The sequence below is a fragment of the Bos indicus genome, chromosome 4 (assembly GCF_029378745.1).
Source record: "Bos indicus isolate NIAB-ARS_2022 breed Sahiwal x Tharparkar chromosome 4, NIAB-ARS_B.indTharparkar_mat_pri_1.0, whole genome shotgun sequence".
NCBI lineage: Eukaryota > Metazoa > Chordata > Mammalia > Artiodactyla > Bovidae > Bos > Bos indicus.
This window is the reverse complement of record NC_091763.1, coordinates 9,801,372-9,816,447: the sequence shown is the minus strand read 5'-3', so window position 1 is coordinate 9,816,447 and position 15,076 is coordinate 9,801,372. Positions and strand designations below refer to the sequence as shown.

General features: G+C 40.3%; 1 protein-coding gene across 3 annotated transcripts in view; it reads right to left on the bottom strand.

The window, feature by feature from the left end:
• Positions 1-2,423: 2,423 nt before the first annotated feature.
• Positions 2,424-15,076, bottom strand: part of AKAP9 (A-kinase anchoring protein 9) — a 161,214-nt gene continuing 148,561 nt past the window's right edge. For 2 of the 3 annotated variants that reach the window (XM_070787147.1, XM_070787146.1), the window contains 10 exons: positions 13,410-14,078; positions 12,990-13,195; positions 12,582-12,687; positions 10,939-11,121; positions 9,486-9,686; positions 8,414-8,646; positions 6,507-6,592; positions 5,029-5,158; positions 4,064-4,203; positions 2,424-2,966 (listed from right to left, as the gene is read on the bottom strand). In XM_070787147.1, the coding sequence (XP_070643248.1) occupies positions 2,932-2,966; positions 4,064-4,203; positions 5,029-5,158; positions 6,507-6,592; positions 8,414-8,646; positions 9,486-9,686; positions 10,939-11,121; positions 12,582-12,687; positions 12,990-13,195; positions 13,410-14,078 (1,989 nt within the window). In that variant the 3' untranslated portion in view covers positions 2,424-2,931. Of the gene's footprint in view, positions 2,967-4,063; positions 4,204-5,028; positions 5,180-6,506; positions 6,593-8,413; positions 8,647-9,485; positions 9,687-10,938; positions 11,122-12,581; positions 12,688-12,989; positions 13,196-13,409; positions 14,079-15,076 lie in introns of all 3 variants that reach the window. The other variant, XM_070787145.1, reaches the window with a different exon arrangement.

Here is a 15,076-nt window from a genome sequence, read left to right as displayed (position 1 = left end):
GTCTGTATTCATAAATTGTGAAATGTGTGGTTCGATGAGAAAAATTCAGGAATCTAGAAACTGGGATGGAAAAAAAAGTGCCATCTTTATTTGTACCAATTTCAAACCATATTTTCTTTATTCATAAATTTAAGTAACCACATTAGTATTAGCAGTATCCATGATTCTGCAAACAGAAATCAGATACTTTTCATATCACATTATAGATGTCTTATAACTTTTATCACTATGAAATTATGGTATTATAAGTCTGTTAAATCTTCTTTCTTTACTCACCACAAAAATTTTTTAAAGTTTGAGTATGTCTATATAATTGGTTCCCTTGCAATCCTATATACTGTATGTTTTTAAAAACAGTATTCTGGGGACTCCCCTGGCAGTCTAGTGTTCAAGACCTCACCTTCCAGTGCAGGGGGTGCAGGCTGGACCCCTGGTCGGGAGCTAAGTTCCCACATGCCTCGGGGCCAAAAGACCAAAACATAAACCAGAAACAACACTGTAATCAATTCACAAATATTTTAAAAATGGTCCACATCCAAAAAGCATTATTTTGAGAAGGGATCCATAGTTTAATGAGATTGCTAGAAAGGTTCATGGCACAAAAAAAACTGTGGTAAGGCTGGTTCATGTTTAGTGAATAGTTATAAGATTTAACAAAATTTAGTTTTCAACTACAGTAGACTAATTATTGAGAAGCATTAACAAGTCTGACTGTGGAGGCCTAATGTTATAAGGATGCTGATGGGGAAACAATGGGAGTGAAACTGATCAGAATACCTACTCACTCTTTTCTCATTCTCCCTTAGAGTGGAATTACCTTGAATAGAAAGCTGTGCTTAGCTAAAAAAAAGTTTTACCCATGAGCTCCCCTCTTCAACTGTTTTAGAATACATTTGTATTCTAGAACACTTTATTGGGACTTAGCTGCTAATATGGAAGATTTAGGTAATTTGAAATTTCCAAGAATGTAGATTGCCTGTTTGTCTTGGTATAAATCGTAAACTATCTAATGTTAAGACAAAACCCTCATATGGATTAATCACAAAAATACCCACTTGGGTTCTAAACGACACTGTATGTAGACTTAAAGTTGATACAAAGGCACACAGGAAGACTCTTCCTCCATGTGGGGAAAGAATAATCCCGGTAATATTTAATTCTAAAATTAGGACAACTTTCGGAATCTCTAAATCCTACATATTTGAGATAAATAATAAGGTGATATATACTACCATAGGCCAAATGCTTGTGTCTCTCCAGGTTTGTATTTTGAAAGTGAACCCCCAATTTGTTGGTATTTGAGTGGGGAAGGTGATGAGGTCAAGGGGGTGGAGCTCTCACGAGTGGGATTAGTGCCCTCATAAGAGAAACTTTAGAGATTACCCTTGCCCCTCTGCCATGTGAGGACACAGAAAATAAGTCTACGAAATTAGGAAAACAGACTCTCACCAGATAGCAAATCTGCTGGTGCTTTGATCTTGGACTTTCTAGCCTTCAGAACTGTGAGAGATAAATTTCTGTTGTTGAATAAACCACCCAGGCTATGGTATTTTGTTACAGCAGCCTGGAGAGACTAAGATAAGCACTGAAAACTAAGGCTCGTTAAAAATGAAGAAGGTTCTTTTTGGCCCCACCTTGGAGCTTGCAGGGTCTTAGTTCTTTCAGTGAAAGCATTGAGAAAAAATAAAACAACATAAAAATGGGCTTTAAAAAAGAAGTGAGATCCTAGTATTTATGGAAAAATACAGAAGAGCATTTCTATAGCTTTGAGGCTAGAGATGCTTTATTGATTTTCAATTTTTAAAGTCAAGCTATGGACAAAAACATAGCAGATATGGTGCTGATTGTAAGATACATGGAGATATTAACACCTTTGACACTATGATAGGAAAGTTTGGCTTCAGGAGATTTCAGGGGAGGGTGAGGGGGGAACATTAATATCCTCACCTTTTGAACTGGAAAACCAAAAGTTACTATGAAAACTTGATGAAGAAAAGAAACGGAGAGGTTTAAGATAGTCTCTGAAGTTATAAAAGAAAATCACAGCAGACAAAAAAAAATTAGCTATAATATTGATACTGAAAGGAAAGGAAGCCCAGTGGTAGAAAATTCAAGGTTAACTGTCTTATTGGAAAGTCAATAGACCATACTGAGTAAAATATATCGGGAGTTGGTATGTCTGGAACTAAAGGTATTAGCACATACTGCAGCTGTTTAATTGTTGTCTATCAAAAGAATTAAAAATATCAGAAACTATCCTTGAGTCTATGGTTGGAGCAGGAAGGACGGGGCAACATTAGCTTTGCATCCTAAGCTCTTGTGAACATTATAATTTGTAGAAGTGAGCATGTGCTGTAAATATAATTTTAATAAAAACGTAATAAAATGTTAATTATAAAAAAATGAAGAAGGTTCAAATACAGTGTAGTTAAAACGGTGAAGTCATTTTTATTTCAGTACTTGACAAAATACCCCATAAAATTCAAAACTTCTACCATTATACAAAAATAGGTCTCTACAAGTGATATTATCTGTCTTCATCACCAGTAGCAAATATATTAGGCAGAAACATGTAACTTCAGTAGCCTTATAAGAAAAGTGCAGGACACCTCAAGCTACACATTCAACTGTATCATAATGCCAAAAGTTTAATCTTTTCACCCATTAGATAAATAACACAATGTTTATAATTTAATCATTTAAATTAGCATTCCACAAATATACATGTAATTGAATGATTATTGTGCATGAATACATACACAGTGCTTATATGTACAAATTCCAGTTTTCGTGTGCTGGCAAGGGCTTTGTATACAATCATAAGCTGTGTTCGCATTGGTCCCACTGAACATCCACAATACAAAAGCACAAAAGAACCACTGATTTACAAAAGGAAATCTGTTTAAAATCAATTCATGATGCTTCAAAGGATTATCTTCTCATGCCAGCATGAAACTGAGTTGAACCTATAAGACAGGAACAGGATAGTTCAATGATTTCAGATCAGATTGTGACTTAGACTAACTAGTTCATGATGGGCAGAAGATTATTCCCTATCATTAAGAAAAAATGCTTTGTTTTCTCCTAAAGAAGTTTTATTCAAACTTGATTTTTTTAAAAGGAAATTTTGAATATATATATTCAAAAGCATTTGTATCTGTCTCCGTAACATGCTAAGTGAGATTAACATTAAGATTTTCTGTAAAGTGCCCTGCGGGCTGAATGTTCTATAGAACATTTCACTCTTCAAAATCTTGTGAAATTTAGATGCTCAGACCAACAAAGTCCAGCTATGATAATAAAAGTTTCCTATAGCAACAAGTTGTTTGAGTTAGACAATTTCTTGTATGAAGAGAGAAACTACTAAAAACAACTGGTGATGAGTCCTATCTATTTTGTAGGAATAGCAGAAAAAAGGGTCTCTAATAATAGTTATATATATATATATAATATGTGCGTGTCTGTGTGTATGAAAGTTGACTTAAAGGTCATTAAATTGAAGTGATTTAAAACCTTTGAATCAGGAATGAACTGAAAAGAGGGAAAGAGGTTTTTCTCACAATCCACTTCTAAGAATGAAATTTTTTGTGTGTTTTTGAAGAGAAATAAAAGGTCATCCTTACAGTCTTTGGACCGGGATGGGTTCCTCGGATCATACACAAAAGCACAAGGTGGGAACAGAGATTATAGCCACACTAAGTGACTACAGAACCTGTGTCTTCCTCTCGCCTCCCTATGCCTTATCTGCATGCGCAGAAGCAACTGCTTTGGAACAAGTCCTCCAGCAGTCTCTGGAAGCTTCAGAGTATCTGCACATCGGTGCTCATTGTGCATCTCACCTAATCTTCTCAATGAGACGAGCAGGGATTTTTGGGGGGAAGAGTGGGATCCAGGGTGATAAATCCTGTTTTGTATTAAATTCCTAAAGGGTAGCTGGTAACTCATGCACTGAACTAGAAAACTTGATTAATAATGAGGAAAGTCAAAGAATTTCAAAAAGAGAAAGATTTCCAGGTCTATCTAGCACTGTGGTGCTGCCAATACTTGGTTAAGCTGAGGGTACCTGACTGTACAGTTCCAAGTCGTCTTTGCAGTGCCTCCAGCCGAGTGATGTAATCTGTCAGGGCTCTGTCAGGATCATAATTCTGAAGCTGAGAACATGCTAAGGAACCAGGGTTTAAATCAGCTGGAAGGCCTGGGTACCTATGAGATTAAAAATATGAAGATGAATCCAAATTATCCAGAAACAATGCAAGTAACTCATGAGCCTACCTCCACCCCTGCCCTCAAAAGGCAAAACACATGTATACTCCCCAATCTATATGTATCCACCCACCTCTGAGTCTGCCATGTGTTAAGGAAAAAACTTGTCAATAAATTCAAAGCAGTCACTAAGTCATCAAAAGAATGCCCAGCACAACTGCTACTGCCGAGAACATCACTGAAGGCTGCATACGTATAAACGCATCTTGTCCTGCAAACTTCGGAGATTGTTTTCGTAATTCCAAAGCCGCAGTTTTAGTTAATGCCTTCTTAATGTCTAGCCACAGCGCATATACTGAGTAACACGTGATCAACGCTGTTTCCTTTACCCCTGGGAACCAGCTACAAATTCAAAAACTCTTTTTGGTTCTGGGCATTAGATTATGTAAACAATATATAACTAAAGACATGTTTAGCTATTTCATTGCAAAGCCCCAACAGTGTCCTTCATTCTCTGTTGCTAGAATAAGGACTGATGTTGAAGCTGAAGCACCAATACTTTGGCCACCTGATGCAAAGAGCTGACTCACTGGAAAAGACCCTGATGCTGAGAAAGATTGGGCAGGCAGGAGGAGAAGAGGGTGGCAGAGGACGAGATGGTTGGTTGGCATCACCAACTCAATGGACATGAGTTTGAGCAAACTCCAGGAGACAGTGGAGGACAGGGAAGCCTAGTGTGCTATAGTCTATGAAGTCACAAAAAGTTGGACATGACTTAGTGACTGAACAATAACAACACTGGTATAGATTTTATCAAACTCTTACCTATTTTGAAACGGTAAAGGAGACCTTGGATAGTCCAGATCTGATCTTGAGCGGTATGCAGTATGTCTCGGTTCTCCATAAAGCTCCAGCCCGCCAGAAGAATGATAAAATGTGTCAGTCTTTTCTGCACCTAAAGTAATCCAAAATGTACCTTGTAAAGAAAAGAAAAATACCAAGCCCTTGAAAAATTTCTACAAAACAGATAAGGTTCAAAAGACTGACTATACTGCACTATACTACACTATCTCCTATTTATAATCATTTTCAATTATTCTTGCTACAGAAATAGCAAGAGAAATTGCTAGAGAAACAATAGTATAGCTTATTTTTTTAACCTTTGAATATTAGAATTTCTGATAATCTGGAACTATAGCTCTAAGAAAATATTTTCTTACTCTGAGGAGTGTCTGAGTGTGTATGCTATGAGAGAAAACGCAATGTGGATTAACAATATTAAACTGTTAATGCTGTTAATATTAAGTCCTTTTATCACTCTGTTCTGCTGACTTTCATTGGAAAAAACTGAAACCAAGACATACTAACTTACAACACAGAATTCATTATGGTTCAAATTTAAGCTGTTTCAGTATAAGGATCTATGTGTGTGTGCTCAGTCATGTCTGACTCTTTGTGACCCTATGGACTGTAGCCCTCCAGGCTCCTCTGTCCATGGAATTCTCCAGGCAAGAATAATGGAGGGGGTTGCCATTCCCGTCCCCGGGGATCTTCCTGATCCAGGAATTGAACTCGCGTCTCCTGCGTTAGTAGGGAAATTCTTTACCACTGAGCCACCGGGATGCATGTTTCAAAAACACTTCATTTAGAACAGTACCAAATATATTTCTTCTATCTCTGCACAGAAGAGGAAAAGGTGGTTTACTACCAGTACATGTCAGTTATGCTGTGTGTCTACAGCTCTGTGCGCTTCCCAGCTTCTCATCTCCTCCTTTTGCCTGAAATGCTGAAGCCTTAGTGTTTGAGTATAGAGAGAAGGAATTTTAACTTTTATATCACCTATTGGTAAACCCAGAAACCTGTTTAATATTGCTAAATTGTGAAAACTTCAAATTGAAACTTCCACATAATAGAGTAAGAGCAATCCTATCTCGAACCAGAACCTTAAATGCAGTTGAACAGAGTGGGCTCTGGAGCCAACAGCTAGGGCCACCATCCCCTACTGGGTAATTTGTTGCAAATGACAAAAGCTTTCTGTGCTTCAGTTTTTCATCTGTAATTGTGCTTACATCACAGAATTGTGAGAACACATGGAAAAAAGTCGGGCTAGTGTGAACCAAGTGTGCCATAAAAATCAGCTCTTTTACTACTCTTCAGAACAGCAAGGTCCTCAGCTTTGTTAGTTATCAGGGCTCTGTCTTTGGACAACACAGGTCCCAGAACACATTATTTGGAAGGTTATTATATATGCAGTAATTTTAGAGAAATCACCAACGTAAGAAAAAATTCTATTTTGACTTCACCTGGATTCAATCCAAAGCCATCCCTGTTAATATTGATGGAACCAGAACTTGTGACTCGATGCCACCGTCGAACCAAAAATTTCATTCTAAAAGAGATTCCAATGGAAAATTTCACAGAACATCTATAGTGTAAAGAGTATAGACACACACTTTCTACAGAATTCAAGTCATACATTTAAATATTAATGCAGATCAAATTTCAACATAATCGCGTGGCTAATATTATGCCAATGTCCCGTGGTTTATGATAAAACTAACTGAAACAGAGCAGGGCTTTTCCCATGAGGCAGAGGTTTCCTGCTGCCAGTACCATGTTCTGGCTTTAGAGGAGCATGGGACACAGAGACGAAGAGCGAATGTAACAGAAAAGGGAAGCTGGATGGGCAAAGGAAGGGCGAGGAAAAATGAAAAGAGGAGGAAAGAATGGAGACTAAGGGCAGAGGAGATGGAAAGAGAACAGAAACACCCTTAATTTGGCAGTGAGAGTGAGTGGGGAAGCAAGAAGAGTGAGGCCGTGCAGTCAGGGATGAAATACAGTGCTGGCTTCAAAAGGGACGGGAGTGGCTATGTCACAACCCAGCTGTAGCAAATCGCTGCCTGCCCCATTCTGGCCCCAAGAGCTCATGGAGCACCAGTTTTGATTTCTTATTTCAACTAGTTTCAAGGCTTGGTTTTTAGGACGGTTAAAATACAACGGACATACAAGAGAAGAAGACGACTGTGACAGTGTGAAGTCCTTCAATGGTAACTGGCTCTCAAGGAGCCTTCCCGAGTCCTTGAAACCGAGATGAACAGCTAACTCCTGTGACCTCTCACTTACTGTCTGGAGGGCCGTGCATACTGCTCTGCCCCGGGAGAGAGTGAGTGAGGATTAAGTCTTTTTTCTTTGTCAACGCACCTCCCAGCACTTAACCCTGGATAGGCTGTACCAGGTGATGAAGGGAATGAAAGGAAGGAAAGCTCTTTGCTTTCTCCAACCCTCTAATTCTTATACCAGTGCTGAGAAATGACAGAACCAGATAGGAAGCCACCTGGGAGACACAGTCTGCAGGCTGTAAGGCCCTGGCAGCGCGGAGGCCAGCTGAGAAGGGCAGTGAGGAGCTGAAAGATAGCACATGGTCCCCAGCACACAAAAACACTAATACCACCTCTTATCCTGCCTCTGTGGCCTTCTGAGGTACTTGTGAGTAACCTGAATACAATGGGATTGGACAGTACTTAAAAAAAAAAATGTCCTTTGAGACTGTCTGCCGCCTACAGAAGCAAAGGGAGGGGCAGCAAGGACAAAGCATCGAGGTGTCTGGGTGCATCTAGCCAGGTGAGAGGGCGGCAGGAGGCTGTGTCGTCAAGGGAGTCAGATTCCTGGCTCCATTTCAGCCACATACAGAGTGAGCATGGCAGTATCTAGCTTGGAAGGCCAAAAAGGAGCAGCAAACGCCCCAGCAGAGCCCAACACACACTCAGGTCAGGGATTTCTACAGCTGGGCTGCTGGAGGGGCTGTGGTAGTAGTGAAGAAAACGAAGCTATGTCAGCCGAGGTAACTTTTCAAAAAGCATTTTTCTCCCTTATGATCTCTTTTTTTTATATGTCTGAACTAGTTCATGGGCTTATTTAGATTAAAAAAAAAAAAGAGAGAGGGTCCACCCAGACCAGATATTCCAGCTGAGTCACTGGCTGGCTGCCTCTGGGAGGGCCCTTTCCGTAGGGTCTGTCTGGTATGATGTGAAGTTCCCCTCCCTGACTAGAGGATGAAAACCTGCACAGAGGGAGGCGTGTTTCAGTGACGTCAAGTGACTCCTACTGGATGACTACGGGGTGCAGGAGGCAGAGCAGAGAGAGAGGACTAAAAATAACTCAGTTTCTCAGAATGCATTCTACTCAATGCCTTTTCTTTCGAGTACCTCACCTGGAAATCGCCATGGACACTCTGACGGCTGACCGAAACCTGGTGAAGCCCTTTGGTCGGTTGGTGATCACCTCCAGGTCTGTGAAGGCCGGCTGTCCCCCCATGCGGGCCAGCAGGGCCAGGGTGGCCTCCTCACACTCCTGGAACCCACCCAGTAACAGGAGCAGGTATTTCTTCTGATAAATGAGAGCTTTCCGAAAGCTTTCTGCCCTCAGGTATTTGCCATAAATTCTCTGTTTAAAGGGAAGAAAAACAGAAAGACATTATTCAAACCCTTCTGCAGGGGAAGATAATCTAGACTTTATTTTTAGTAGCAGGAGTAGAACGGCTGGTACCTCATCGCTGTTTTCTATTTTACCAGCAAAGTGGAAAGTAAAGCTAGACCTTGATACTTCCACTTCCATTTAGTCAATGAATTTTAGCTCCTATTAATCATAGTTAACGCAAATATTTTTGTCTTAGCCAAAAATAGTATAAAGCTTTTACTGTATAGAGTATAATAGTACAGAGCTACTTTTATTATTATCATCACATTTAACTTTTTCAATGTTAATATTTTCTATCTCTTTAAGAGTCATAAACTTACATTCATGCCATAGTTGGAATAAATATTACAAACGTTTTCTTTTTTTGGATTTTAAGTTAACTGCTTAAGGTAGTTGTACTATTAATACAGTATTCATTATAAGTCATAAGAGACGCTATTTAGAGGGCTTACCATTACAGAGCATGATCCTCTAATATTGACAGTAGCAGAGCTTCTATACGGAATTGAAAAGCTAACTTTCTGTTGGTTTATTAGGGATGAGACTGTAGGAATGGGGACCATGAGCCCAGGGGGCTGCTTCTGTGACCTCTGTGAGCTTAACCTGGTCCCAATCCTGGCATACTTTACCACAGTTTTTTTGTGACTAGCTAGAGACCTCATTCATGACAGACTGAGACACCCGGAGAAACCACCTCAGTGTGACCTCAAATTCTTTAGTCTGACCATTAGGGTTAGTGAGAGATGAAATAAGGCAAGAGCAGAGGACCGACTCTGTTGTATGTTCAGCCGGAGGATGTCTCCTACCTTTATAGCAGCATGCTCGGAATCAGGGCTCAGATTCTGAAGTAGAGCTTCGTTCCTCAGCTCGGCTTTGAGTTTGTACACTTCAGCTTCTGCCCTCTTCAAGGATTTCTGGAGAGCCAGTTTTTCTCTGTTCCAGACTTCTTTTTCTGAGGTGATGATGGCTTCAATGTTGGGGCCACCACTGAGTGAAAACCTAGAAGACTGCAGAGGCCAGAGCCTACTTATGTGATTTTAAAGAACAAGTCTCTGAAGAAAAGTCTGAATTTAACTTATTAAAGGTATCCCTATGGGAGATATAGAGTAGTATTCAGCTTTCCAACCTCAGATGGAGAAGTTCAAAGCCAATCTCAACTGACATTAGGAGGCTCGGATGGTAAAGAATATGCCTGCAATGCTGGAGATCTGGGTTCAATCCCTGAGTCAGGAAGATCCCCTGAGACAGGAATGGCAACTGCAGTATTTTTGCCTGGAGAATCCCATGGACAGAGGAGCTTGGAGGGCTACAGTCCAAGGGGTGGCAAAGAGTTGAACTCGACAGAGCGACTAATAGGACAACATTAACTTTTAAGTTTATGGCCTTGTTGAGGAGATTAACTTTACAACTAAAAGTCCCTATGAAAGCCCAGACCCATGTTTAGATTAGTTAGTTTAGATTAGTAGAGCATTCAACTAAAAAAGTCGATAGTCTTTTGTTTTGGCTGCGCCACAGGGCTTGAGAGATCTTAAGTTTCCTGACCAGGCACTGAACCTGGGCCATGGCAGTGAAAGCACTGAGGCCTAACCACTGGACTGCCAGGGAATTCTTTCCATTGTTTTTTGGGGGTAGACTTTCAAAATGGACCATCTGGGTCCAAATGCTGAGCCTGTTCCAAAAGCAGTGCACTGGAAAAGGGGGGGAAGCCAGCATGTACACAGGGAAGCGGGTCTCTGCAGAAGCTGTGTGGATGTGTTACCGTGTGTCTGACCACAAAGCCAGTCTTACAGGTCTTTCCTGTCTTCATACTGATGGTAACAGAGCTGACAGTTTAGTTATTTTATAGTTTTTAAAAGGGAAAAATGTAAATAAACTCCCGAAGTAGTTTATTAAGACTGAAATCCACAATTTAATAGCATTTTCACTTGAGTTGTGAACACAACAAGTGATAAATTATCGAGAAGAACAGGCAGAACACACATTTGAACACTTCTTCACATGTGTCTGCAACTGGCCCACAGGTAGGGAGTTACTCGGCTTTGAAGATCAATGTGTCTTGGTTTGACTACTGACCTCAGTTTTCTCATGTGCAAGGCTGGGTATGGATTAGACATTCTGAACATACAAAACCCAGAATCTGGCAGAAAAGATTCCCAATCAATCAATAAATAAACAGCTACTATGGTTCCCATCCAATTTTCTAATGATGCTACTACACATCAGATGCTAAGTATGCAGCCATGATAAAAACAGACGTACGTAATCTCTGCCAGTTCCTGCCTGTCGATGCCACCTGATTTGCTCCTCCAGCTTCATAATTATGTTTCTTAAATCATTCTTTTCTTCAGTCAGTTGGCTGATATGTCCCGTCAGCTCAGTGTTTTGTCTTAGTAGTCTTTCAGTTAATGAGCCACAAGAAGTACCTGGGGACATTAAGGTAGGCTAAAAGACAAAACAGCGTAAGGTCATACGAGCACAAATGTTTATGAATAATGCATATAAAATGTGAACTCACTGAGAACAACAGACTTCATGAAGAACCATGGCTTGTGCTGAGTCTTAAGTAATAACCAGGACTTCACCAGGGAGGAAAGAAGGGCATATTAAGTGATTACAACAGCAAGTACAAAGATACAAGGCTTGAGTGAGTATGCTACCTTTAAGAAGTTACAGACATGCTTATTAAGGCTAACCGTAAAGCCTGCTTTCATTATACAGATGACAGACCTAAATGTAGTAGTGAAGAGCAATGAAAGGCTTGAGGCTGGAGCATGCCATAAACAAATTTATGTGTGACAAAGAGTCCTTCGACAGTACTCTGCAAAGTAAAGTATGTTAGAGAAGAAAGATTGTGGTGCCAAGCTGCGACATCAGGAAGTTATTGCCCACAGTCTAGGTGAGGAATGCTGAAGGCCTGAATGCAGGCAATGACCGAAGGCACAGGGACAGACATTTAGGAGCCAGAAGGCACAGACCCTAGTGACTGCCCGGGGGTGCACGTAAGAGCAAAGGAAAGTGATCTGTGCTGACTTTCAACTGTACACTGGGCGATACCATGACCAGAAATGCGGGATCAGGGCCAGAAGGAAGAAAGGAAGACGATGCTCAGTCTGGTCTATGCCTGTGAGGTTCCTAAAGATGTCACCGCGGGGTATGTTTCCCTAAGGAAAGGTGTTGCATAAATAACTGAAAATATCAACCTGGAACACAGGACAAAGGTCTAGACTAGAACCACAGTCCACAAGAAGATAAGCCACATAAGGGCAGGATCTGTATCAGATTTCTTCATCGTAGCCTCAGAACCCAGTACAGTACCTGGCACGTAGTAGGTGCCCAATATAAGTATTTGTTCAATAATTAAGTCTACTGAGAATTCAGGCTTAGGGAATGAATGAGCTTTCACAGTAAGAGGAAAACAATGGACGAGCATAGGAAGAAGAGGAACTCTTGAAGGTGAATGACAAAAGAAATGGAAGAAATGAGAGAATATTCACACAAAAGGTAAGGAAAGAGGGTATTTTAAATGGAACAGGTCAAAAATATCAAATGTTACAAAAAAGCCAATAACTACAGGGACTGAACAGATTTGCCACGAGTGAACTGAGCACAGTGGCAGCATCACGAGCGTGGTCTCACCGAGCGGTGTGGGTAAAGGCAGCCTCCTGCTGCGAGAAGCTCTTCATAATGTAATTAAGAGGCCAGCAAAATTTTTCAATAATGATAATATTGCTTCCCCTCAAACTTTCACTATTTTCTGTTGGGGTAAGGCAAACATTACTAATATTTTAAATAAATGAAATGATAAAACTTTTTTAGAAAATGCAGTGCCAGTATCAAATGATTCATGTAATTTCTATAGCTTTGCTCTCGATACTTTAAAAAGTGTTTTTAAAAAGTCTTACCTCTTCTCCTGGCTGGCCAGTTAATTTTTGTAGTTGTAAAATAATTCTATCAATATTTTCCTGAACCCAAACAAAATCTTCATCATCTGCTGTTTCAAACTGTAGTCTTCAAAAAAGAAAAAAAGGGCAAAAAGTCAAAACGTATCAACTCAAGGAGCAGTGTTACTAACACAAACATTACAGGTCAGGTGACACCACTTCACCTCTTTTTCCTCCTTTACATTAATTGTTCTCTTTGCCTGAGTCAGGGTGTTAGGAGGGTTGTTTTCAGGTATATGAGTTCTGTTAAAGATAACCTTCTAATGTAAACATGCATTAACTTTAAAACTTCTCTAGCTACTAGTGAGGGACAGACTGCCCAGCCTGCCTAAGAATGCCATTTCTAAAAGTTAGGCAGAAAATTCTAACCTGTTGGAGGCTTTCTGGGCTAGATGTTGTAGTTTTGAAGCCACACACTGAAGTTTTTGTCTGATTATTTCCAATTCATGATGATAGCCAGTTCCTCCTCCGTTCATTTCAATCATTTTAGGATAGCTTGATTCCTTTGTCTCTCCCATTTTCTGCTGAAGAACCCAGTTTCTGGTTCGATCATTGGTTAAACTCCAAGCGGTTGGCTAGAAATTTTGGACAGAAAAAGAAAAACGAAAATTGTACCACAAATAGCACATCACATTCTTTCTTAAGAGAACACAATTACTGTTTATATTCCAAATAAACTTCTATAGATTTTTAAATGATTGTACATCATTTAATCCAGTATCAAAATTATATGATCACAGGACTGCAATATTCTTCTAAAAGATATTTTAAAACAAAATGTCAATTTACCTCATTAAGATTCTGATACAGAATTCTTCTACTTTCTCGTTCTTCTTCTCGTTCTAGTTCTTGCTTCTGGAATTCCTGCATAATTCCTTGCAGTCGTTTTCCTTCCAGGTCTAGCTTATAAACTTGCTGCCTTTTCTCTTCCAGCTGGCGCTGAAGATCTTCCACCTTGGACTGAAGCTCGTGCATTTTCTTTTGTCCCTCTGTGTTGGCCTCCTGTTCTGTCTGCAGTGTCTTTCTGTGAACCTGCCTATCCTTTTCCATTTGCTGTCTTGTTTGCAAAGAATCCAGTTTATATTTCTCAGTCTCATTTAACAGTTCTACGATACGACTGTGTTTCTCCTCTAGCTGTTTTTGAAGCTCTTTAAGGAGGTCCTCTGAGGGTAAGGATGGCCGGGGCTGCCCACTATCATCGCTGCTCTGCAGCTGTGCGTGTAACTCCCGCTCCCGATCCAGGGTACTAGTCATTTCCCGAATCCGAACCTTCTCAGATTCAAGTAGTACCTGGAGCTCCAGGTTGCGGCCTCGTTCTTCAGCTAGCTGGGCCTCGTGCAGCGCTCTTTGTGATTCTATCTTCTGATGTGATTCATTCAGTTGCTGTTTCTGTTGTTCCAAAAGTTGACTCAGTTGGATATTTCTTTGTTTCTGACCCTCAAGTGAAAACTTCAGATCCTTGTAGGAGAAAGTTGAATTTGAGAATTTGTTCATGTTAATATTGGCAAAAATAATTCATAAGTATACAATTGTGCCCATTGTGCTTTTATTAATACTAAGTTGGTAGTATTTGGTAAAAGAACTGATGACCATTTTGCTAACTTATATTTTCAGTAGTTAGAGTGTAAAATTATTTGGGCAGCCAGTTGATGTTCATCAAAGAATATCAGCAAAAGAGAGTTAAGCTAAATAACACTTTCTCTCCCAACATTAATCATATCTACTTAAGGAATATTCAGCAGATTAATAATCTTTAAAAATAAAAGTATTTATCATATAATGTGATGGGAGTTCCTGAAACTCCTTGAATTTTCCCATATATTACTACATAACTTAAAATAATTGGGCTTATGGAGAAGGCAGGGGGACAAACTACTCAAAATCTATACACATCTGTGATGATAAAAAATATTGATAACTGAAGAAATAACATGTCCTTGCTAGGCAGAAAGCTCACAATGCCTAGTGGCTACCATGGTGGACCTTAGAAAAAAAACCAAAACCCAAATGTAGCAGGGTAGAAATTCTGGTTGGGCTTCCCAGGTGGCGCTAGTGGTAAAGGATCTGCCTGCCAATGCAGGAGACACAAGAGACGTGGGTCTGATTCCTGGGTCAGAAGATCCCTGGAGTAGGAAATGGCAACGCACTCCAGTATTCTTCCCAGGGAAATCACACGGACAGATGAGCCTGGCAGGCTATAGCCGATGGGCTCGTGAACAGTTTAACTGAATCACTGCGCACAGAGCAATTCTGGCTGCATAGTTTTTTTTAGCACAGAGCTAGCAAGTACTGGGCTTACACAGACAGAAGGGCTCAAGGAGAACTCTGCAAATGGCACTGCATGTAGTATGACCTGCTGTGAGCTGTGCAAGGCTGGGGTGTGCCTCTCTGGGAGTGAGCCCAGCATCAAGGGCCTCACTGTAAGTTTTCATAACATACAGTAGCAAGGGCTCTTG